The 26,659-nt window shown below is 41.5% G+C and overlaps 1 protein-coding gene across 2 annotated transcripts in view; it reads right to left on the bottom strand.

Annotated features, from left to right (window-relative positions):
• Positions 1–26,659, bottom strand: part of grk4 (G protein-coupled receptor kinase 4) — a 43,657-nt gene that overhangs the window by 11,380 nt on the left and 5,618 nt on the right. For both annotated transcript variants that reach the window (XM_053417847.1, XM_053417846.1), the window contains exons 2-8: positions 18,527–18,622; positions 13,297–13,409; positions 12,196–12,273; positions 11,415–11,515; positions 5,316–5,408; positions 4,647–4,710; positions 4,194–4,334 (exon numbers count right to left, since the gene is read on the bottom strand). In XM_053417847.1, the coding sequence (XP_053273822.1) occupies positions 4,194–4,334; positions 4,647–4,710; positions 5,316–5,408; positions 11,415–11,515; positions 12,196–12,273; positions 13,297–13,409; positions 18,527–18,622 (686 nt within the window). The remainder of the gene's footprint in view (positions 1–4,193; positions 4,335–4,646; positions 4,711–5,315; positions 5,409–11,414; positions 11,516–12,195; positions 12,274–13,296; positions 13,410–18,526; positions 18,623–26,659) is intronic.

The following is a 26,659-nucleotide window of genomic DNA, read 5'->3' as shown; positions in this document are numbered from 1 at the left end:
CACAGTGGCTAGAGGAGCACGATATTTTTCAACTGGTTTGGTAATAGCCCAAATTATTGGTCCATTATCCCACATCACAGTCTCAAGAATGTATACAAAGAAAAATGGACAGCGATACATCACAGATATGGAAAACCAGAAGCTTCCTCTCCATTCATTACTCCATCGCTCATGTCCTGTCCCTCTAATCCAACCATCTATCTCTCTTTTCTCCCTTCATTCCCACCAGCGTCCACTTCCCTCCCCTCCTCCCTGCTGTTGGTCAATGACATGCAGGGTATTGTGAATGTGCCGCTATGTACAAGCAGGATGTTGCTGCCACTGGGAGGAATCCCATCTGCTAAAGAGTATGTCGTCAGATTTGGACCACACACACACACACACACACACACACACACACACACACACACACACACACACACACACACACACACACACACACACACACACACACACACACACACACACACACACACACACACACACACACACACACACACACACACACACACACACACACACACACACAATAAAATCTATAATTCCAAAAAGCCTTGCAATAATGAAAAAAGCTGTTTAACTGTACAATCAAAATGTCGTCTACTGCCTCTCCTGCAATAAGAGACCACCCATTAGCTCACTGGAAATGGCTTTATTCTCAAAGGAGGTGAATCATAACATCACAACATGTGTGGCCCCCCCCAGAGTTTTCTCAAGTAATGAACACGACAGTTATGGACATTTCTCGTGTTCAATTGTTCACTGATAAAATTTGATTTTCTTGTGTTACTATGTGATCAGTTACCCTAATAATCTTTATATGGAAAAATGATGTATTTTTCAATATAAGAAGCGTATAAATTGTTAAATAGATTTGACCAAACTGGTAACTGCAAAATACACATACACGCTCCCACATGCAAAATATGTGGATGGGTTATTGGATCTTAAACCAAACAGTATGTATTGACTAATCGTATGCACTGATAAAAAAATAGGTAAAGAAGAATAGCGTGAGAGAGAAATGAGGGGTTTGAGAGAGCACTTGACTCTTCTCCTTGCTACTGCTGTTTGGTCAGTGTTGCTAGGCAACAGAGCTGCTCTCGTAGGTAGAGAGGCACATGAAGAGTCATCAGTTCTGCCTGCAGCACAGAGAACACACACACACACACACACACACACACACACACACACACACACACACACACACACACACACACACACACACACACACACACACACACACACACACACACACACACACACACACACACACACACACACACACACACACACACACACACGTTACAGAACCTCAGACTAGCAGATCTTGTCACCTGGGATTGGCAAATGGTTCCGTGTGTGTGCGTGTGCATGCCCATACATGTCTCTGCCATGACTCACTCAAAACAAGGACATGCAGCATAGCTCATGCGGCATTTGAAACAGACTAATCCAACACGTAGTAGAACCCCAACACAACCGTGTGTTCTCATAGAGAACACAGAGAGAGACAGAGAGACTGGGGCGGGGGGGGGGGGGGGGGGGTCTAGGTTTACAGTCTAGGTTACTGTACTAGAGATCAATAGCACAGTTCTGTAGTTGCACCATGTTCTACAGCATGTACAAATATTAAAAGTATACACACTCACACCCACAGACCAAAAATGATCCCTGTACTTTCTCCTCGACATGTTCCAAAAATGTTAAATGAGCACTTGCTGCAATTTTCTTGTCTTTGGAACAATCATTTTTCTGGGGGAAACCAGGACGTTGAGCCAAAGCTAAGTTTTCTTTTCCTGCCTGAACACCTGAGACGTTTCTTGTGCGTATAGTTGGACAAAATGGAAAGAGAAGCACACAGCACTACTTTTCCAAATGTGTCTGAGTCCTGGTGTTAACATGTTCCTTTAAAGGAAGATTTAACTTCAAGCATTTGCATTTTATATACAACAAGTGACAAGAAGAGGACGAAGGAATATAGATACAAGAGGAACATGTATACCGTCAAACACAGTAAGAGGTAATAGTAGTTTCAATGATTCATGACATGGAAATTAAAACTGTAAAAGGTTACACTTCTACTCTGATTCCCTAAAACTTCATCAATTGTTGTGTTTTTGTCTCAGGAGACGAAACACTCACAAATAGCAGCTCTTGCTTCTCATTTGTAGCAGAATTTTTCTTTGATAGAATACAAATTAACAATGCTTTACATGTTATAGTTGACAAATTAAACCTTCAGGGTCATGAACTATTCCTATAATCTGTTCCTACAGTTTCATTTTACAGGTTAACGGACTATTAGCTGTACACTCCAGCCCTTCAGTGGAGGGCTTTGGTGCAGCATGGAAGAAATTAAAAGCTAGGTGACTCCCTAAAAAGCGTTCAAGCTTGGCATTACAGCAGTGGCCAAAAACCACTGCTTACTCCTGATTATGGCTCAATTTATAGAAATCTTCCATAGGAAAATCAGCCAAGAGCAATGCCACCATTAAGAGCTCGAGGCATTGGGGTACAGTGGCAGGGTAATGGTTTTCTTTCTTTGGATTGGTGCACATCATGTGTACACACTGTACTTACTTCTTCTACATTTAGCTGCTCTGCTTGGAAAAGCTTTGAACAATTTTACCTTCCTCTGCATTCTGTGGTCAACTATGCTAATGACATTTGTCCCAGTTATTTAATGTGGTTGGATGACCAGGGAAACCAGTTTTAACAGTGTTTCCCAAATGAGGATAGTAGCAATTCTATTATGAAATTCTTTTGTAATTTGTTCATGGAAACAGCTCCTTATATACCATGCCCAGGTTACTTCTGTGACATGCAGTTTTCATCCGATTGCAGGCCTGTTTTTTTCTGGCTTCAAATAAACTACAATCAATTAGTAACGGGTATCTGATCTTCGTATTTTAAAGAATCTTTACTATGGGCGTTTTTCAGTTTTAAGGTGACTCTGTACCAGTAAGTAGTTTTTTGAGGAATCCAGCCATTAGTGAATTCAGGATCTAGTAAAAAGTTAAAATCAGACAAATAGAAAATATGTGACCAAATTAAGTGTGTGTGTGTGTGTGTGTGTGTGTGTGTGTGTGTGTGTGTGTGTGTGTGTGTGTGTGTGTGTGTTGTCAACCAGTAAAGCTGTTTTCAGACATGAACCAAAGGGAGTATCCACACAATTGGGATTGCAATTTGTCCAGAGTTTGCCTTTCACACATGATTTACCCAACAGGAGATTCTCGAGCGTTGAGGTGGGGGGTGATGCAGCAGGCACGGCAGGAGATAATGTATGAATTCCGCCGCAGAGATCACATATCATTGTTTACAGCTCATGGACACCAGTGTCGGCCCACATCACCAAAAACTCTATCAAAATCTCAGTTGGATGTCTTCGACGTGTATATGGTGCCAGGTGTTAGAAATATCATCAACATACCCACTCACTCATCGTACATTCTCCTGAGGATCTCCTGTTGTGTTCTCACATGGGATCATACGGACATTCTCCAGAGTTTTTACTAGGGGACTGGCAAGAGAGTCCAGAGCCGCTCACTTAAACATTTGCGTTCTCACTAACAGCCCTTCTGGATAATTTGAGGAGATTATCCCGAGTTTGGAGCATGTCTGAAAGCAGCTTAAGTTTCACTTTTTATCACCATCGGGGGAAAAGTAAGGCCGTAAACAGGTTTCAATCAATTTAAGAACAAATCGACATATGAATCAGGATTTACAGAAAACTCCAAACAAAATCAAACATGGCGTGTGTGCAAAATGGCAGGTTTGCTACGGATATATAACGTAACATTTGGGTTCTATGCTGGTTGGAAGAACTAGTCAGATATTGCGAAAAAAGCCTTGCTGCACCTGCAACTGGTAATTAACATAATTATGTCCTTCCTTTTGGGGTTTTGTCACGTCTCTCCCCACGTGGAACTTTAAGTCACCGTCGTTCACGGGCTTCCCACCTGCCGTGGACGTCATTAAACAAACAGTTGAGAGGTCGCAGCAACTATCTTTGAAGCAGATCAACAGCCTTTGCAAACACGCCATTCATTTTCATTTGCAGGATCCTGGAGTTATAACAAACAACACTCTCACAGACAGCGACAGGGTGCACACACAAACACTCACACAAAGACACAGAAAACAGGTACATTTCGGATGAGAAGGTTGAATAAGAAAAAGGTAGTACTTACTACAAAACTACTGTTAACTTTTTCTAAAATGCGTTTTTCGTTTAGTGCCATTGCTTCACCTTTTCTTTTCTTCACACGTTTCTTTTCCAGCTTTTTACAGGCGTACATCTTACCGGTGGCACGTACTTGGCAGGCACAAACCTGGAAAAACAAGCAACAGGGAATCATTATCACACATGCAGAACACCCTCTAAAAGTGTAACTAATGGAAGTTAATATGTCACACCACCGATTACTGCAGCGGAGACATAAACAGCGCTGCATTTAAAAGTGTTAAAGGTTACTCGTAGAAATTGAAATCATTAACATCGACATCTCATTTTCAAACTTAGTGTAAGAGGAACATAATGTTGGTTCAGTATCCATCAGAAAAACTCTGACAAGCACAACACCAGGGTAAACTGTAACAGCAACAGCATTACAACATGTATTCCTGATCTTTGAGACACTCACCTCACCAAATCCACCTTTTCCTAGTACTCTGTAATGTCTGAAGGTATTTTTGGTTACTGGTTGCCTGTAGATAAAGAAAGATAGAGAGAGAGAAAATAGGGGGACACAAAGAAATCTGATAAGTGATCTCATTCTTTCAGGCCTTGTGCTGTTGCAGACAGAGTAATGCTCTAATATATTATTTATCTGCCCTGATGACTGATTTTTCCACCCAGCCATTATGCAAACCATCATCAATTATTTACAAGTCACACAGAAACACTGATTGGCGTCACCACCTTTGTGAGTTGGGCATAAGTATATACTGTATAGATATAATGCCTATTGTTTTTTTAAATCATGTTATTAATATGCAATTTATTTAACATACAGTAAGTCTAGCATATATACAGATTACTTTTAAATATATTTAATTCTAACCAATTAAACTCGGCGGGTTTGCTAGCTTGATTCTTTTTAACCCTTTTTCACTATGTTTAAGGAAACATTGTTGAAGTGGGTGTTTTCTAACAATGCTTGGGTTTTAGAATGCAATTCTGCTCTGTACCCCAGGTCTGATTGGGTGAAATGAGATTAAGTGTTGCCCTTAGTAAACACAAACATAGAATACACATACTAATTTGAACAAGATCATAAGTGTTATTTTGTATGTTGGCACCAACTACCCACCTCTCCAACCACTTCCACTGCAGGAAGCGAGAGAAGTACATGGACTCATGGAATAAGGAAAATGGAACTCCACTCAGATAATCGCGAACTATTCTGCAGGAAGGGAGAGAGAGAGAGAGAGAGAGAGAGGGGAGTGGTGATTATTTAAAGAACACTTTAATGAGGATGTTGCAATGAACATGTCAACAAGCAAAGAGGGGAAGAAAACAAAACAAGTTCATGTTAGATTTCATGCCCAATCTTCCACACAGAATTCACTTGCATTTCCTAGAAAATACCTTTGAACCTTTGCAATGATTATAAAACATGTCATCTTCATCTGACTGCTTCCTGAATCACATGTGCATATTTGTATAAATAGCTGTACCTTATGTTTGTGCATGTGTTTAGGCATTGCTGGTGGTATTATGGTTCAAAGCCGCTCTCAGTGGAAAGACAGAAAAAACTCGGTGTGGATACGTCACGGTGAAAAATGAAAAATGCCTTTGAACAGAAACATTCCTCTCAACTGCAACAGGAAACAGGGGACTTTGGGGAAACCGTTTTATACTGAGCAGGCGGTTCTGTGGAACGCCTTAGTGGAAACGTAAATGTGGGTGGAGTATGTCTGGCTTTGTCTGATTATGTCATCTACATTGACGTTAGCAACCAAAAAACCTTGATTTTGTGAAATTCCTGCCCAGACACACAATGACACGAAACACCACTTAACTTCTTTGAGGAGTGGAAAGGTCATGAAATGTCACAGCTTCACCGTTTCCTGGCCAGAAGTCAACCATCACTCCACTGAGAGTTGTTAGAACATGACTCTTGACTTGACCCCTCTGGCCTCTCGTATTAGTGCCCATCTTAACTACGTCGACTTGACCACAGATTTTGTTTGACTACAACACCCTGTTTCCTTAACACAGTCATACCAAACAGACACGAGCTGAATCAATAGGTAACGTACAACTACCTCTTCAGCTCAATGGATTGTCAGAATAAACAATTCAGGTCAGAAAGATAGTTGGGGTGTCTATGGCGACTTAATTCTCTACTGTCCTTGCTGTCAGAGTTGATGATGTTGACACAGTAAAATATTAAAACCACGAGAGAGGCCAGACATCTACAGTTACACACAAACATGGACATAGAGGCAACACCTTGCAATAAGCAAAGATGGATTGAGACATGCCTGATTTACATATTATTTGTAAATGTTTAGAGGGAAATAAATGCATTAGGCAAATTTGTTACACTTGTTCTTGACTTTGTTCTGTGTTTTGGTGAGAAACACGAATACTAAATTGATAAAATATGAGAAGTTTTGTTTTTTATAACGTATCATCTCCGTCATTACAAGCATTTTAGCTCTGCATCAGTAAGAATCCACATCTTGACTAACAACATGTAAATCGCATGGGCACGTGCCTGCCTGATTAAACATATTTGGTTGCAGAAAATATTGTGAAGGAGAAAAAAAACCATGATGAAAAGTTAGATGATCTTTGACCTACAACAGTGCAACCCCAAGTTTCCAAATTTAAAGAGCCATATTTTACACCTTTCTGGGATTTAATTTGAGGTATTGGTACCCCTAAGATGATATATCGGTGGTTTATAGTCGAAAAAACTGCTGCAATGTGTACTTCCATGTGCTCTCTTCTGTCTCTTGAGCCCCTCCTCTGATTGGCTTACTGCACTTTGAGTGACATGCGACCTGGCCAATCACCAGTCTCATTCTGGCCCATTGAACGATCTCTCTGGTAAACCCACCTGAAAGTCCCGTAGGTATGTATGAAGTTATAGAAAACAAGCCACATATTTACAGTCGGTTACAACAGGATGTTGTTGAACGGTAAGTTACACCATTGTCAGGTTTGTTAGAGTTTTAGCAGGACAGTCGGCCATTGTAGGAGTATCGTCTCAAGTTTCAGTCCCAAGTTTCACAATGGAGTTTCAGTACGGAGTAACCAGTTTGTTATGGTTAGCCTGTGGTAGCTAACAAGCTGCTAGCTCTGCAACAAGTCTGCTTGGTGTCGAGTTTGGTGTGGAGGGGTGGTGGTGAGGAGCGGGGGTGGTGGATTCGGCGGCTGGAATGGTACCGGGTTACTGGGCTGAGAGACGAGTGCAATCCCGAATGACATCATATGGGGGAGGAAGTAGGAAACAAAACATATTCCTTAGAATGGACTGAGTGAAAAAGTCTGTGGAGTGACTGTTTTCACACTTTGAGGGTCCTAACTGACCCCTTCAATTCATAACGGATAGTAAAAGCCCCCAAAAAATATTTTACACAATATGGGCCCTTTAAACAGAGCCTGGCATTTACAAATTGTGGATGTAGCCTGAATGTGAACAGAAAATGTGTTTATTAACAAGAAAACTGATCAGGGCATGTTTAAGCTTTTACTTAACGTGTCTTAGTGGGGTAAATGCAATTGGTTATGTGCAATCTTCAAAGAAAATCTTCACATTTGAGTGATTAACTGCCCATTGGAGTGACATGTTTACTAACCAATATTCCATTAGGACAAGAACTTACTATATAAGAAGCAAAACATATTGAATTGGACAAAAAAACAAATCACTAATTCAAACTTTCAGTGCTGAGTTGTAGTTAAACCAAAGTATGAGATATATTTGCATTCCACCGCTGACAGCCAAATTCAGGATTAAATGAGTCCTGCTTTATGTGGCAGTAAAGATGGAGCTTATGGTCAGAGGCAAGTACTTGTAACAATTAATTACCCAGAAACAGGCATGTCAGAGAAGTTAACTGTTTTGTACATCTGCAATTGTACTCTAAAGAAATACATATCTGTATTAGTTGCAGCAAATTTATATAACGTTTTTTGTTTTAAAAATTGTAATTGGTGCTCTATTGTGGACAACGTGACTGTGGTATTACAGTTCTTCAATTGACATGAGAGTATTTCCAAATAGAAGCAAGTGATTAAGCTAATACATTGGAAAACTAAAACAAACACAAAAACTGTGCTGTGCAGCTTTCTATACTGCTGACCAGTGCAATCACAAACGGTTCAACCAGCCTACGACACATGACGAAAAACCAAAATTACAAACTTCGGTTCCCTCCTCTACCACCCAGACGCTGAAGAGATGCTCATATTTGGCCTGGAGATTTTCCTTGACCATATTACTTCATCACTAAGGAGAATGAGGAAAGCTGCCTGTGGTTACCAGCAGCGCTGGGGTGGCTGTTCTTGGCAAAAGGGCTCAAGAGTTGAGTTTCCACAAGGGGAGCACCCTCTGCAGTGTTAAAGAAAACTGAATTACTGGTATGTCATCGTATAGGAGCGAGTGGCTGTGCACACTAGCCAAGCATCTATCATCATCTCTCCTGAAGAGATCTTGAGTTTTCTCATACGTCTAAAGGTTTTAAATACTTTATCCTCTGCTGCTCCTCAGCTCTGAGACTTAGTCTACACTAATATCTTGTATCAACGCTCATTTAAAGAAATCATTTTTAATGAAAATCTTGAGCACAGCATATGTTTTTCTATGAATTAAGTTCTTTGTCAACTCTCTCATCATTAAACTATTTATTTTTCTTTTTACGCCCAGAATCTCATCCACATTCTCTTAGGTCAATGAACATTGCAGAGTCTTTTGAGGCAAAACTGGTCCTGGACACTTAAAGAAAGGGCGCCAGAAAGGCAGGAGCCTAGCAGTGCCTGGCTTGGAGTCGGGTCTCAGACAGACACCACTGGGAGTAGAAATAAAAAAGGCCACAATATGGCTTTTGTTGCACAAAGGGAGTGTGGAGAGGAAGAGAGAAGGGTGGAAAATCAGCAGTGGGACCTTTGTTAAAATGTCACGATAACACATGGACTGAACGGCCATGCTCTACTCTTATTATGACATAACCATATGTTCCACTGCAGTAGAAGAAAATCCATGAGTGAGCTAACACATCTCCTCTAGTGGATATTTGGCTCTGCCAGAAATCACGTTTCCACATGTAGCACCATGCTTTCCTACAGGCTTTCCCTCTGAGTAAGCCCTGGTCCCGAATTACGTATCGGAATTTAGGAAAAGAACAAGAAATTGAAGAAAATCAAAATACCACAGTGGAATACAAATAATGATGATACTGGAAGGAGTGATGACAGAAGTTGAACATGAATCTCATTTAAAAACATCTGAGCTGCGGCGAGGCTCCAGTAACAAACATGTGCCTGTGTTGTTCTATGTTTGTTCACCCTGCTGTTTTCCCCTGGTCTCCTTAACACTCTCTTTCCATTTCTCCTCCCTTTTCTCAATTTCCCTATTTTTGCCCTCCTTTCTTTTCCCTCTGTGCAGCCCGTCATGCTGATTTTCTGGCATCATCTCCCTAATTGTAAAAGGTGAATAAACTAAACACCCCAAAAAGAAAAATCACCCAGTCCAGACCAAATTAAACATTCATTGGAAACAAATTGATCACAGCTTCAAAAAGTTTTGGCAACAGCAACTCTGCCTGCACAGCCACCACAAACGGCCAAGCAAGTTTTCTGGAGCATGTGGGTTATTGATTTTATAAATCCAACAGCTCGGGAACAGCTCTTCGCGTGTGTTTTGCCAAAACACGAGTACAGCCTGAGAACATAAGTGAGTGTTTTCCCATCGGTTCCCACTTCTCCTGAGTTTCATCTAGAAGATTCCAGTATTCCCAGGGGAAGCTCAAGTGACTCAGAGGCCCGTCACAGCATTTTCAGACCAAATCCATCTGCCTGTGTGGCTTAAAGTTGAGACTTTGCAGAAATACATCTTCTGCCAAGACTAAGGAAACATGTTGTTTTTTTTACCCTAATGATCTGATGAGGGCTGGATTGTACTGTGATGCATATCCTCTGTTATGATGTTATCGATATTTCTTGTCTTATTACGTACAACTGTTTTTTAACTTCCCAAAAAAGCTAATGAAACTAAGAGGATGCCGTACCGTAATATGTTGTATAGTAGTTTGCTGTGAACAAGATGTTCTCAAACTGTGCGTGAGGCATCAGCCACAATACACATCGAAACCTGTACTCCCTCTCAAAACGATACTTCAATCAAATCAGAACACAGACATATGTTTAAATGATATTATTCCTGAAGTTATCTCAGGTGTCCTTCACAAATAAATATGCTCATACAAAAGATAGGAAAGCTGCTCCCTTGACTCTTCATCATGAACTTCTCTTACCAACCACAGTTTCCTCACGTCATAATTCTACATTAACCTTCTGAATTCCTTTTTAATTAATCTGAGAATATATAAAACAATCAATAACTTCCGACAACAGCTCCAGCCAACCAATCAGCACACAGTGCAGCTCAAGCGTTCTGGATCATTAACTGCTCTTACTGTAATTCATCAATAACAGCACATCAGACGAGAGTCAACACAGGGACGGGACTGTGGTAGAAAAACATAATGCACTGACTGTGCACTGACACATATAAAATAGATATATAATATATAACCAAGCTAAACGTGACAACTTATCATGATATTTATTTTGTGTGTGTGTGTGTGGGTCTGTGTGTGTCTATGTGTGTGCAATGAGAAGTACATTTGGGGATAATAATCCACAGCCTGTTTGCTTCTCCTGGCTCTGAGAACAGGAAGCAGAAACACCTGCAAGCGTGTGTGTGCGTGTGTGTGTGTGCAGGGAACACTGAGGTGGCTGTTGTTTTCATGCCAGCCATCCGGATGCTCTCCCTGCCCACTGCCCTTTTTCATTCACATCCACCATGCGTGTGTTTTTGCATAGCCCTGTGTGTGTGTGTGTGTGTGTGTGTGTGTGTGCGTAAAATGCTGCACACCCAGTGCCAGCTGCCTCATCATCACTAGTGACAGGGTGCATTAGTCCACAGAATGTACAAACACGCATGAATTTAGCAGGAATGAGATTTTGTTGGTGCCCCTGCACTTTGACAGGCTTAATTTTTAAGAAAAACAAAAACACGATTCACTTCCAAATAACAAGCATCGCTCACATTAACGGTATGAGCGTTGGGAGTACTCGACCGCTGATCACAAACCTAGAGATGCAGGTCAGTTAATTTTGTAGGAGAGTATGGTCACAGAGCAATGCCACATGCGTGTGGGAGATGCAGACTTACTTTGTGCACTCATTGAAGAGCTCCTTACACGGAGTCTGCTCCAGCCTCTCCCGACACCCAGCAACTACATCCTGGGGTACGTCTGGCAGATGGGCAGCCGACTTGGGGGTAAAGAGAAGGAGACAGATAGAAACAGAAGTTATATGTTGGCGTAATAATAAAACTGGTCAAAGCGGTATATGTCCACTCTACCCTACTCTATTTATGAGACTATATTGTCTGTCTGGTAGAGATGTAAGAGATCTCACTGTGGTTATAGTGAACACATAACAGTTTCTGATATATGTATGCAACACATTTATACATTAAAAAACAACTAGACCAAACGAATTTGGCCAGCATATTTCCTCTTTGCAGTAATGGACAAGATGTGTCCTCTATCATCAACTGAAGAACAGAGGAGTCTTTGCCAATTATGTTCATTAACCCATACCAAAAACAAAACACAGTGTAAACACAGCCCTTTGCAGATAGGGGCATAAGGCTGACATCACACACCTTTGGATAACGATGACAATGTCCACAGTAAATCATACGTGACACATGTCTGGCAAATGTGGTCAGTATTTCAATTGTAATTAACATCAAACCATAAAATAATTGTTTTATTTAAAATTAAGTATGAAGTACATTAAAAAAGTTTTAATGTACTTCAAAAATAAAATTGACTAAATTAAAAAGATGAACTGCAAAATGTAACCATGTAATCATCTTTGACTAATATCAAAAAATGTATTGTGTCCATATCAGCCGGCTGTTAGCATGTGCGTGTTTGTCTCACCCCATTGTTGAAGTATGTGTCTATAAGATTCACTCCACAGTCCCTCCTCTTCTCATCAGGAGCGAGCTGATACATGGCCTGTCGGAGAAGAAAAGAAGCGTGAGCCACCACAACAGCGCAGGAAGCCATATTTTACATCTTTCCAAATAAGGTCAGACAGAGACGAGACACAGAAAGCGAGAGCAGACGGTTGAGAAAAGGAGGAAGAGCCAGAAGGAAGGGTGGGGGGTTGGTTAATGAGAAGAATCCAGAGAAAGCAATTAAAATAAGACTGAGCGTGGGACCATAGGCAAATAGAGATGTTACTGATGACCAAATATCATCTTATTTAAAGCAGCAAACTAGCAACTGTGTTCTTCTTCACACATAGCCCGTTACATCTGTCACCTACCAGGATGATGCCATAGATCTCACCCCATCGCACCAGCACAGATTGTGTTTTTGGTCAAATATGGCTGTCGGCAGGGAGATGGACTGGAGTTTGACTGCCTCGAACCATATGTTTTGTTTGAAAACAAGCTCGGCGGACTGGAACGGGACCAAGTCGTGCCACTACACATCACAGCCAGGGTATGAAGTTACCAGTGGGACTAACAGCATGTTGAACGCTAAAATATTTGTTTCTTGAGTTTTGTCAGCCAGTGCAAGTACGTGTGACTCGCAGCGCACATATGTTCTTGCCTGTCTGCCTACCTTGAATATGACTAATGTAGGTTCTTATTAAATAAGCATGATTCCCCCCTGTTTTCCTTTCTCGCATACCTCCAGGGGCCTAGACACAAGCTCGGGCCTGTGTTTGCCTGCTCACCCAGGGGACCTTCCTCTGACGTGGGCTTGACCTCATGGAGGAGTGCATGGAGGAAGGGGAGGGTGCTGCTTTCTGACAGCCTGTCTAAGGCGGTAATCACTCCGCATGCCCACCCCACCAACACCTCATGCTTGCCAACAAGAGCAGGCAAAAGACCAAGACTGACTTTCCTCTCCTACTTCTTGCTCTGCGGGGGCCGAATCACGCCAGTCCCATGAAAGAGAGAACGCAGGGACAGACAAGAAAAAGAGGATGTGTCAGAGAATGGAGTTATGTTGGTTATAGACACTTACCACAGCATCCATAAACTCAATGCAGCGTTTCAGCTCCGGCCTGGTGTCACAGTACTGACGGAATAACAGCCGCCCAATGGGCTGCTTCTCACATAGACTTGTGTAGTCCCTCTCTACGAGGAGGACAGGAAAAGGAGAAAGAGACAAGGGGTTGGGGGCAGATGGAGAAATGTTATTACACAAATAAATACAATATAACAGTGTTTCTGAACCTGGCGTCAGATTCCAACAACCAGAGTGTAAAAATAATGTCAGATATTTCTGTCGTGCTTTACTTTTTTGGAAGTACTGTGCAGTTCTCACAATCTATGCATCTAAAAGTTGGATTAAAACTGAGAAAATACAATGACTCAGACTTTCATTGAAATACATTGGGATCTACGAAATAGCCCTATAAAATTAGCATGTATTAAGGGGCAGGTTGTTTTGGGGGGGAAATTGTACCTTTATAGCTCTTATCCACCAGAGTAAGAAACAAATGCCTTTTCATGTCTCTGTCCACTGCTATGCACCAGGGTGCAAGCTTAGCTTAGCTCACCAGTTTCTAAAATCAGAATGTTTTTTTTATTTCCTTCCTAAAAACTAAACATAACTATTTAAATCTAAAAAAGAGGCACATTCAATTCCAGGCAGGACAGAGAAACACTCTTAACTTAAAATAAAGACAGAGGATTTGTAACACCCTTTTCCAAAAAATGCAGTAAACAGAGGCTGAGAAAACCGTTAAACAGGAAGTGAGAGAGGAAAAGATATTGTACATTTGCTTATATTGCGCTTCCCTACCAAATAAACCAACAGTATGTCTGGATCCATGCTTTGTGTATGTGTGTAAGCCTATTTGTGTTTGTGCGTGCGTGCGTGCATGTGTTGATGTTTTCTGTGCAGCTGGCCCCAGCTTATTAGGACTAATGGCGTCCAATTGAGTCATATTTCCTCTGGTTCCAAATGAGGAAGAAGACCCAGGACGTTTTCCATCACTGACTGACAGTAAGGACACACATACATAAAGACAAGATAAACATACAAACAAAAATAGGCCACACACGTTCACATACACATGCACGCTTGTGGCCTGAAGAGGAGGAGGAGGAGGAGGAGGAGGAGGAGGAGGAGGAGGAGGGATGCATGGGATGAACTGTTCTGAGTAGTGACAGCTACAGGAAAACCTCCCACAGCGGGCTAAATCAAATCTCCACAACAACCCTGCAGCTGCACTGTTTATTGCACAGCATTCCCCTCTGCTCTGCAGCTGAGCACTCCACATTCAGACTCACCACTTGTACGACCACGAAACCTAAGTTATCAGCTTGTTCGCAAACAGAAGAGTGCAGAGATATTTTTTTGCTTCCCTTTTCCCTGTGTGACCGCTGTATTTTCAATTCGAAGAACAAAAGCTCTTTGAGAAAGTCTCGCTGCCTTCAGACTTCGCCTTTTCATCTTTGATCACCAAGTTTCTGGAGGTTTGCTTTGGTGTTTCCCTATCAGCTGTGTTCAGCTGTGGGAGGGAGCTCGGAATTTCCCCGTGCATTTCCTGGTTGATGAGAGCAATTTTTGTTTAATATAATTGAACCAGGTGTGGACAGCACCGTTTGAGCTGCTTACAATCAAATAACACACAGTAGACATGTATATATGTATATATATAATTTTAACCTGATTAAAACATAAGTCTGAATAGGACATTGTCATGTTCACAGCATTCTCAGATTACATTGACCTGAATAAGGAATTATCAAATATGTGGAGTATCTCGTACTCAGTCGCATTATGTGGACATGACTACATCTTAATTGCATATCTCAAAAAATATTTGAGTTCAGGTGGGTAATAAGGTTTTAAACTGCAGGCAGGAATGTTTGATGTACTATTTAGTAGACATAAAGACGACATGAGTCATAATCAGAAGCCGTTTTCAGACATGTCCTGCGGAAGATCTCCGGTGATTTGGGTCCGGACTTTCTATGCAGTTTGCCTTTCACACAAGAACAATGCATGTGGGTTCTCCACTCAGATGCTTTCATAAATTCTCTGCAGAATTCAGGTGAGGGATGGTTCAGCATTTTTTTTGGACATCACATCGAAAAAAGGTGTGACTCTTATCACCACATTCTCTCTTAACATCTTCGCTGTTGTCTTCTGCCTGAAGAGTCCAGTGGGGAAGTCCTGCTTCTAACATTAGTTTATATGATCTTTCTGCAGACTTCTCTCACCAACACATTTGCGTTCACACCTACACCTTCTCCAGAGAAATTGCAAAGAATCTCCAAGTTCACTTCATGTCTGTAACATGTAAAACAGGAATATGAATGGAATATTCTATTATCAACCCAATGTGCAACTTTTTTCTAATGGGAATATAAGATCTCCTATTGCATGTAATTACAACAACAGATTTCAAAGATTTTGGGTTGACAATCAGCCTCCATATCTGGTTCCGGTATCTTGTTTGAGAACAGGTTCTGATGGTTTCCATCTAAATACCAAAGTGGCTCTTAGATCACACCCTCTGCTGCATCACAGCTAAACTGGTCACTGTTTAAGGTGACACTCAAAGTGGTGGAGCAAAAATCCCAGAAACTGTTTTACAATGTTCTTGAAGGGGTTTCCATGTTCTTATTAAATTTTCCTTTCGGTAACTCATCTGATTCAAAATAATTATGCCACAATAATACAATATATCGATATATATTTAATATATTTTTGCCTACATGTCAACGGCTATTCAAGATACAATAATTGTGAACTGAATATGTGGATGGACTGGGGAACGCGTCAGTATCCCAGTCATACATAAAATCATGTGGAGACGTTCTATGGCAAATAGTGGCAAACCAAGAATGCTAATTTAATTCGTCAGAGTTAGTTTTTTGTGGTCACAGGCCTCTTCTATCACATAACATCTCCAATTTCTCGGAAGGCGTGCAGCAGTCTCAGCATGAACGTGTTATTTACTGTCATTACACAGAGAACTATGATGTGGCAACACCCAAACACACATTTTTAAATATCTATTTATTTCAGAATTTCATGGTAAAAAAGAGAACTTTCTCAAATCGAACAAAAGAGATAATTCTTGAGAAACCATTGATAAAATGTATCTTTGTATTCATACCCCTGATTCCCCGCACTTTCTCCAGAGGAAGTGCCTGTGTGAACGTAAATGTCCAAGGAAGAGTCTCCGTATTATCTGAAAAAGTGATGTCATACACCAAAGATGTTAAGAAAGATTGTGGTGTTAATTCTCTGGACTGTATCCGCAAGTCATGTCTGTAAACGTGCCTGTGTGTGTGTGTGTGTGTGTGTGTGTGTGTGTGTGTGTGTGTGTGTGTGTGAGAGAGAGAGAGAAAGAAACAGGGGGAAATACAGCTTGAGAGACAGCAAGGTGTCAGAGAAAAATGGAGCAGGAAAATGAGGGGTGAAAAGTGGGAGGGGGCAGTTGAAAAGCTTGAACTAGTCTGGACTAGTAACTGTCAGACAGTGAAGTGAGCTGCAATTACATCTTAATTAAAACTTCAATTTAGGCCAACACAGAGCGAGTTAATGAGACAGTGAATGGCTTCGAAAATGTGCACAAATGCAATTGTGTGAAATATTGAATTGTGTGCACACTATTGAGACACAGAGCTGAGCACTGACTCACAGTCTGTACTGCTGCGGCTGCTGCGCATTTGAGCGCTTTTAGCCTCCGTAAAACTGATTTCAGGAAGAGGTTGAACAAAGCTTACATGTCAGTGATCAAAAGCAAAAGGTGCACATGAACCATATGTGCTGCATGGACACCGGACTAAAGAAGACCGTGGGAGACAGAAGGAGAGGAACAGAACGGTAAAGCGGTCAGACGCTGGCAGACAAAGTGGCTGCAGCCGACATAATGTAATCTGGGCTTCCTAGAAGTACTGCACACTTGTCAAGGCTAAGGTCAAATGCCTGACATTATCAAGACACAACAAAGACACAGTTATCAGTTGCTTTACTGTATCCTTCTATCCACTTTGCCTACGTGGTGCATGGGCATGCGTGTGCGTGTGCGTGTCGCAGGTGTGTATATGCACATGCACATGCCTACACGTCAGTGTGTCTAGGTACTCAAAGGGGATTATTTTGATCTGTGCTCAGTGTGATAGGGAAATTACGCAATAGTGTCTATGTAATAGTGACGTATGTAACCCTGAACAGCTGCTGCCTGCACACACACACTCACAGAAATAGAGGCACATACTGTCCATTATTTTGAATCCTCTGCAAAGTTTTAATCCAAATGGCAATATATATATATACAAGATATGATAATCACAATGCTTCTTCACACTTAAGGTGACATTTATGGGCTGTTTTTGAGTAGATATCATCTTTTATCACTGCCGACGACAGATACATTCAAGTTTATGATAATTGGATCGGTGGGTGACGGTTTGTGACATGAAGACACCTCCATGAGGAACACAATCAACACTGCATAAGAGAGAGAAGGATGTGCAGCCACATCTTTCACTCTGCCTCCCTCCTGTTTCTCTCCCTCGCTCATGTCCTTAAGATATCTGTCCTCCCGTTGTAAAAACCTCTGTCTTTGTTTCTGATTTTCACTCACTCTCTCTTCATGACTCTCCTGTTCTCAAGTGGTAGAAAGCGGGATGGAGGGAGAGATAGAGATAGTTGGAGGGGGAGGCACGGAGATAGAAAAGAGGGAGGGAGAGAATGTGGGGGAGGGTTGCACTGCAATCTCTGGCAGAGATAGCTGTGACGCACTATTACGCACACACATACAGGCACCAGCACACACACATAAACACACGGAGTGCTCTGGCATTCAGAGAACCTCAGTGTGTGGAAGGGATGTGAAGATAATAAAGCCCAAGAGTAGAGCACTTTTCTGGCCACAAAGAGAAAATCCTGCCCCTACCCTTGAGTCAAACCTGGACTCAGAGAACAGGAAGGAAGCAGGACTGACTGATATTTAGATTTGACACACACAAAATATTAAGAATGAGGGTGAGACTAAGAAACGTCTTCCAAATGGATTCCCTGTGTCAGATAGACGCACAAACACACAGACCCACACCCACACACATTGTGTTTCCTGTCCCTTGCCTGTAACTACGGGTGGAGACGGGTAGAAACAGGAAGGAAGTCCAATCTTAACTTCCTCCCGAAGTCAGATACACCCCAAAGACACCGCATGGCACGATATATTTCTGCCTCACGCAAACACATACATTCCCTCATTTCTTACCAATGGTGCGACGGAGCTCCTCACACTGGCTGATATGAGGAAGCTTTAGCATCTCCTTCCATTTCTTACTGCGGCCGTTTCTCTTCCCACCTCCACCTGAGAGACACAGAGAGAAGATATGTAAATCAGCACATCAATCAGGTCACTGTTAAACACTGTACTTGAGTCTTCAACCACATTCATCTGATGGCAATTTCAACGCACGAACAAGATACCCTGCCAAGTGTGTTTGTGCGTGTGCAAGTGCGAGCATGTTGACCTTGCAGTAACCACAGGCAGGGACAGCTGGTTCATCTCACCAGTCACCTCTATGCATCATGACAGAGCATGTGGTGAAGAATGTTGACAGCTTCAAAGATCATCAGATACACACACACAGCTCTTTCCCTGGAGCTCAGTCAAACATTAGCCAAACATAACGTTCATGGGCTATCTCACACACTCACACACGCACGCACACACACACAGAGTGGTACTGGGAAGTTCTTTTGGCCGCTATGAAGACCCTGGTGTGAGAGATGATTGACCTCTAGGTAGAACCATAGTCTTCAAATTGCCAGGGGTCATCCAATATATATCACATGCACATTCCAACAGCACCAAGGTTGTGTGCATGTGAAAGAAACAGTCAATCTGAGGTATTTACTCTTGGAGGCAGACAGAATGTCATCATTGTAAAAACATCACTTTTAGCTCTGGCAATGTGAGATTGACATTTTACATAATTTTCTGACATAATGATTAAAATGAAAAACTCAGTGGAGCACATAACTCCACCAAGGCCTAACACACAGCTTAATTGCATTCAAGCTGCTCTAAATTACACACTCATAGATATCAGTCTTATTAAAATGCCTGATTTTTTCATCAAGATCCATGTGACATTTCTTGGGAAATCAGAAAAAACACCCTAGAGAATCTGAAAATCTGTTTTGGTATTTTTTGCGGAATCCTGCTTACGAACAAACCCACATATGGATACTTTGGACAGAGGCAAAAACATAACCTCTGTGCTGTTTGTAAAAATAATCATTAGTGGGGCAACTTGATAGGAGAATGACTATGGTGCATTTATTTCATGTTAAACTCCTCTCTCTGCCTCTATATAATTATCTAATATCCAAGAAAGTTGAAAATACCAGAACACATCCAAAATACACTGCTCAAAAAAATGAAGGGAACACTTAATCGTCACAATATAACACCAAGTCAGTTAAACTTTAGGGATATCAATCTGTCCATTTAGGAAGCACGGCAGATTTTGAATCAATTGCACTGCTCTGGGGCAAATGAAATGACAATAGGTGCAATGGAGAGGAAAAGCAAGACAACCCACAAAAATGGAATGGCTTGCATGTGATTAATGCAGTTTTTTAACTTGAATTATTCGTTCATCAAGATCTGATTTGGATGTAAGTGTTCCCTTACTTTCTTGAGCAGTGTTAATATCATTTATAAGTATAGAACTTTTCTTTACGGTAAAAAATGTTATTTAATATATTTTGTCAGGACTCTGATTTAAAGCCAAATGTAGGGGCATGTCTCGTTTGAAGAGAACAATACATATTGAGATAAAAGAGCCTTTAGAGATTTAACAATAACAGGACATAACACTCGACTCGTTTAAATGAAGTTTATGTAACTAAAGTCCTCTTCTTCACTGTTGATAAGAATCCAACAGCTGCTTTTTCTTAAAGGAAAAACAAAATGCCAAACTGCTGTTAATATAAAACATCTGATGGAGCCTTCAGCTCTTAGTACCATCTAAGAAACTATATAAATGCCAGAGGCCAATCGCTTTCCATGACTTTTATCTCATTCGGCAAACTTTTTAAAAGGCGACTTGGATTCTGGGAAGTTTATTTGATGACACGCTTGACTTTCGATACCAAATGTTGAAACAAAAGAAAGACCTTTTTCAATAACTCTCTTTAAAGCATTCAAACATGTTTTCTACAAAGCCCCTTACAGATTTTAACAGACCAAGATACACTTTCACAAGTTACACATTCTGAAACATAAGCAGTTGTAAATTAAATACAGTTGAAAATGCCATGGTTTAGATACAGTCTAGTGATTGGTAAGAAGAAAGAATCATCATATTTGTTCTGTTGTCTGTCTCAATATTGCACTCTAGGTAATATGTTACCTAAGTTTGGCAAAAAGGCTTTCCTCATTTTAATGCATCCATCCATCCATTCATTATCTATACCACTTATCCTTAGAGGGTCACGGGGGAGCTGGAGCCAATCCCAGCTGTAATTGGGTGAAAGGTGGGGTTTACCCTTGGCAGGTTGCCAGTGTATCACGGAGCCAACAGAGACAAACAACCATTCAAATTCACATCTACGGTCAATTTAGAGTCTTTAATTAACCTAACCCCAATCTGCATGTCTTTACACTGTGATTAATCTGGGCTAACTGAAGAAAACCCACACAGACACAGAGAGAACATCACAGTCCACAGAGAAAGACCAAGGCAGAACCAGGACTTGAAATAAGAACCGATTTTCCAATTTTGATGCAAATAAACATATATATAGATATATAGATATATATCTATAGATATATATCTATATATCTATATATATTGAATAAAAATTGTCTACCCAAACATTTCAGCTCTGTGTTAAAACATCAACTTGATGAATCTGCCCGAGATCGAGTGAACCATGTTCACATTCTTAGGATGACAGGGAGGGAAATCCTCTGCCCTCTAAGTTCACTACACACCAGCTGGCCCGGCAGTGACACGTGACAACTTCAATACAAAAACATACAGGGGTCAATGTGGTCAAACACATGCAAAACAACGCCCTACAAACACACAGGCACTGTATGGAGTGTGCCTTATCTCACTCTTACACAAACCTCCTGGGCTGTGCCGGGCAAGATCGATTTTTCACTGCGCCAAAGCAAAGCTCATGACGAGCCCGTGTGTGTCCATTAGAAACAAAGCATCCAGCCAGGCACAGAATGCACTATGGAGGAAAGAATATTGAGTTTACCCGAGTTCACCATATTATGTGACACAAGTTTACGTGTATTTCGGGGGGACAGCTATATCATGGAAACATATTTTCAAATCAGGTAGGAATGTTAGGCATGTTTTAAGTCACAGTTTGTTTTTGGTAGCGTAAATGTGTGGAAGAAAAGCTCTGAACAACGCAGACAGTTTAGTGAAGACCACGGGCCATACGCAGTGCAAATCACTTACTAAAGCGCTTTTAGATGTGCGAGCGTGAATCACTGCGATACACATAGAAGACACAGAAGAAGATGTCAAGGGAACTTTTAGTGATGAGGGCAAATACCGGTGTCCATATGTTGTAAATAAGAACATGTGATCTCTGCAGCAGAATTTATGTGTCACATTCGACCTCTGCCTGTTTGGCCACTCCTCACTCCAGAGATTTCTGTGTTATTGTGAACACGGCTGAGTAGAGAATCTCCTGCTGCGTTGTCCATATGAGAGAGAGGAAGCAAACTCCCAAGAATGTCTGGACCCAGATGTGTGGACATTCACCGGAGTTCATGTCAGAAAAGGGCTAATCTGAAAGGGCCTTAAGTGTTAAGACCAACAAAGGATGGCAGTGTCAATGCTAGTCAATTAATAAATTAACTCAATTAATGGATGAGCTGATCAACATAAAAATAAGTAGTCAACCAACCATTTTGATATTTGCTTGACTGTTCCAGGGGGTCAGGGTTTGTCGTTTCCCCCCAAAACTAAACAAGACATTTAAAGACTTTAATTTTATCTCAGGAAAGTTTTATTTTAAATTTGTTTTATGTTTCATAAACTGAAACTTATCGACAACAATTGAAAAAGCCCTACTTGTATCCTGTACAGACGACTACAATGTGGCTGAAATGTGACCTAAACTTGAGGTCGAGTCAGAAAAAAAAAAGAAGGAAATACTAAGAGAAGATCAGGGGGAAATGGCAAAAGTGAAAAAAAGGTACTGACTAGAAAAGAAAGACAGGGATTTGAATGCCGAGGTACGGAAGAGAGCGTCTGTGTGTATGCAAGTGAATGTGTGCGTGTGTGCACATGCCTGTCAGAGCCGGCTGGGCCACCCCACCCTGTTTAATGTCACTCTGACGTCAAAGCCATGTGTGCAGGCCCTTAATGCAGACAGGATGGAGCAAGTATTTATTGAACTTTGGTTCTCCTCTCCGACAGAACGGGGCCCTCCATAAACACTGACTTCAGTGCAGTTTTGCTCATTCATTGCCGAGCTGAAGCCAGCGCTGAGATCATCGCGCAGGATCCTGGGACGGGTCTACGCATGTGCGGCAGTGACGCTGACAAAGGCTGATGTCCGAATGAGACTCAAACTGCTTGACTTTGACGACGCACATTCATTTGCTTAGCAGCTTTATTGACATAGGGGGCATTCTGGTGGCACAGTAGGCAGATGTGTTGAACATGGCGCACATCTCTGATTTGAGTCACACAACTTTGCTTATACATTATCTCCTTCTCTTTTTCCTCATGTTGCCTGTCACTTGCTACTGTCAACTAACCAACACAACCAAAACGCCACAAATAAAAAGCCTTAAAAGAACTGCGACAGACAGCTTTGGCCACTGATGAATGGATAAGCTCTCATTATACTCAGCTCATTTAAAACAACTTTATGGAACCAAAGTCTTACCCATTGATAAGAGTCCTACAGTCTGTAGTTTAAAAATGGGGACATAGAGGGCCAAGTGGCATCAAAGCAAAATGTAACAATGTGTCAGCAGGCAAAGGCCTACTCACTTTGATCTCATTTGTTGCACAATTTAAAGCAGGAAGCTAAGCCGGAATATATATTACTGCATTTTCAGTTGTAAATCTGCTACGGATAAACCTGGCATCCACACTACACCTGAAAATTTGGAAAGGCTGCTGACCCTGTTTTAGTTTGAAAACTCTGGGGCTGCGTTTTTAGTCTGGGTCGGCAGAAATGGGAACGTTTTGAAACACTCACAGCTGCTTGCTGATTGAGTATTGTTGGTCACGACGTAGCCTTCGCTGATTCAGGGGACAACAACCGGCATAAGCCTCAGCTACCAGTGCAGAACACAACATGGTTAATCAATTACAAGTGATTACTGTTGTGTTTGCTGCTTCACAGCTGTTGTGCCGTTCAATTCTGTATTTTACAAATATACCACTGCTTACTAGGAGATTTGTATTCGAGCAATTCTATTTTACATCAGCATGTGTATGCAAAGTGTACATGAGAGGTAATGTGATATGCGTTTTCATAAATGTCAGTATGGACTGGGATTAAAACTGATAAGGACCCAAACCTCTCATGTAGATGGATCATTTTAGTTAAAAGAAGCTCTTTGGTTTGTATGTTTCTGTCTGTCTGGAGTGAGCTGTATGAGTGCATTAGTCAATGCTCATTTATGGGTCTTTTCTGTCTTTGCTCCGTTTCCCCCTGTGAGCGGATGCAGCTTTCACATCCTCGTACTGCGTGTGCAGCAAAACACAGTCTGACAAAACCATCCAAAAAATGCTCCTCTCCCTTTCATCTCAAGTGGGAGAAGGAGCCAGACAGGAGGAGGTCACTCACAGTAGAATGTGGCAGCATCATCTCAGAGCGAGTCCCCACCCACCCCACCATACCAGAGTTCACACAGCTTCCACCAAGTCAGATTGATATATTTTGAATGCCAGTTCAAATAGAGTTCTTCACTTAGTTCACATTCAAAATGCTAAAGTGAAAAAATAAGACAGAGCTCACAGAAGACATGACTGTGTAATAAATTCAATTATAACTCAAATGTTCAAATATATAAACAGCATTTTAATTGCTATCTCTCTGTTGACTTTTTGTCTGGAAAAAAGTAAAACTAGACTGGACACATAATGTCTGCAAATATCAGCTCTAAACAACTGATAAGCCATAAAAGATGGCTGTAAAAGTGTCAAAGATACGTTTGAGGTTATATAGAAAACGTGTTAATATCACATTGTTAGACCACAGCACTGAGTACAAATCCATGTCACAAATTAAATAAATCCATCACATTAGGTATTAGGGAGGTAATAATTCTCCAAATTCACAATGGTTTGTTTTGTTTCTCAGTGGCCAATTTAAGGTAGCCTAACTTTTCAGTCCATATTGGACCAAAGGGATCACATGGTTTAACTATAATTTAGTGATTACCTGTGTTGAAGTTTTGGTGGTAAAATGAGAGTTGTTAAAAAAGTAATGGTAGCAATGAGAGTTCAACAGTAGAGATGGGAAAAGGGCTGAAGTTTAGGTATGATGGGTCCTGTGTCCCAAGCCAGGACGTTTGTGTCACAGTTTCAGTCTCAGTTTCAGAATCGTTACACCTCTGTGGGATTGTTGTCTGAAGCGAATATTTTTCACCAGGATAATCGTCCAGTGAGTATTTAGTGCCAGCCCTGCCTCATATGCGGAGGATCGGATTGGACGGCTGCACTACTCTCCCACTATTACTTAAATGGTAGGAAATGAGAGAGGGTCACTTTAGGGCCCATTGTAATATGAGCATGCACATACACATGGGCACAATGGAGTCCTGCCATAATAAATGAATGGGCCTGTTGCGTTCCCAGTCACTCTACAATACAGTGTGTGATTGGCCTGAGTAGCCTCTGATAAGGAAAACATTAGGTGCAAGTATCTGTGTTGCCTATTCAAAGCAAAGGCCCAGTGTTTGCACAAGATAATCCATGTGTATACTCGCACATCAGCTGAGAGAGAGAGGGAAAGAGAAACATGTGAATATCATGCACCGCTGCTCTCCTCTAATCCTCACCTCTCTCACATACCCCGTTCCCCTTTTTCATCCCCTCCCTGACTTCAGCTCCTTGTTCCCCTCCCCCATATAAACACATTTCTTCTCTTGCTATGTCTTCGTTAATTCTTTATGGCCAGACTCCCTCCCTCTCTCTCGCTCTCTCTTTCTCTCTCGATCCATATGGCACAGAGAGAAAAGGCTTGAATCATGTGCAAAAATGTGAAACCACATTACAACATCAGAGTACATTTCGGGACACGAAAACAATCAAGCACGAGGGGCTGGTTGTCACACGAGGTAGAGCAGGTTTTCACATGAGCACACAAGCATTAACAGGTCACTTTTGAGGACAACACAGACTTGCTTTGATTTTCCCTCACCACTTCTTACCTAACACTAACCTTAAACACCCGAGACGCACACACGCTACTGCTCGTTCCAGCAGCGTGCTGTGGTGTTTTGCAAGACATTTCCTTCCTCCAGTCCATCTCTCTCTGTGTTTGAGATGTTCGATTAAATCGAGCTGAGATGTGCTTGAAAACTGACCCGTTTTTTTTTGCGTATTGAGGGAGGGGGGGGGGGGGGGGGGTGGGAACGTCGTGAGACTAATCTTGAGCAAGACGCGCAAAGAAGATGTTTTGAGTGTGTAAGAGCACAAACTGTAAGGTTAATCATCTATATGTTATCTACAGCTGTCTCGCAGATGAAGGCGCCCACTGCTTAATTTCATGGCCGCGCTGAAAGGACAGGAACACTAAGAAGCAGCCTCTCCAGCACTGAGCCCTTGAGTGTGGAACTCATAGCACATATTACACCTTAAAGATAATCTCTTATAAAACAAAACCTTTGAACCATATCTCAAAGCAGGACTGACAGTATTTAACAAAGGGTAGACTCAAAAGTTATTTCCTTACAAGTAGGGTTGGTTATTGGTTTCTGAAACCCTCTTCACATTCCGATATCCATCAATAAATTAACATTTCATTCAAACAGAGTGAAATGATTGCTCGGCGTACCTGTCGCTGCACACCCTGCCAGTGTTGTCACTGCGCATAACCGCAGTCTTCAGACTGAGAGACATAGACAGCTGAAGCACAGACTACACTAAGAAGTTAGCGAGTGAGTCAGGGAAAAGTCGGCTTCTAGCAGTTGTCAGGCAGTGTGTGCTCATGTGTTTGGGAAAGTAACTTTGACTAGAGAGCAGAGGGGAGGCGGTGGGATAGTTGCAAATGTACTTTAAAATATCCAAGATTATCAAGCCTAGCTTTAATCTGAAGAAACATGAGGAACCTTGACATATAACATGCATTCTCCTAGACTTAAACTCTGCCCAACAACCTAAAACTCTTTTTAGAGAAACCA

The sequence above is a fragment of the Pleuronectes platessa genome, chromosome 3 (assembly GCF_947347685.1).
Source record: "Pleuronectes platessa chromosome 3, fPlePla1.1, whole genome shotgun sequence".
In the NCBI taxonomy this organism is placed as follows: Eukaryota; Metazoa; Chordata; class Actinopteri; order Pleuronectiformes; family Pleuronectidae; genus Pleuronectes; species Pleuronectes platessa.
This window is presented reverse-complemented; position numbering and strand designations above follow the sequence as displayed.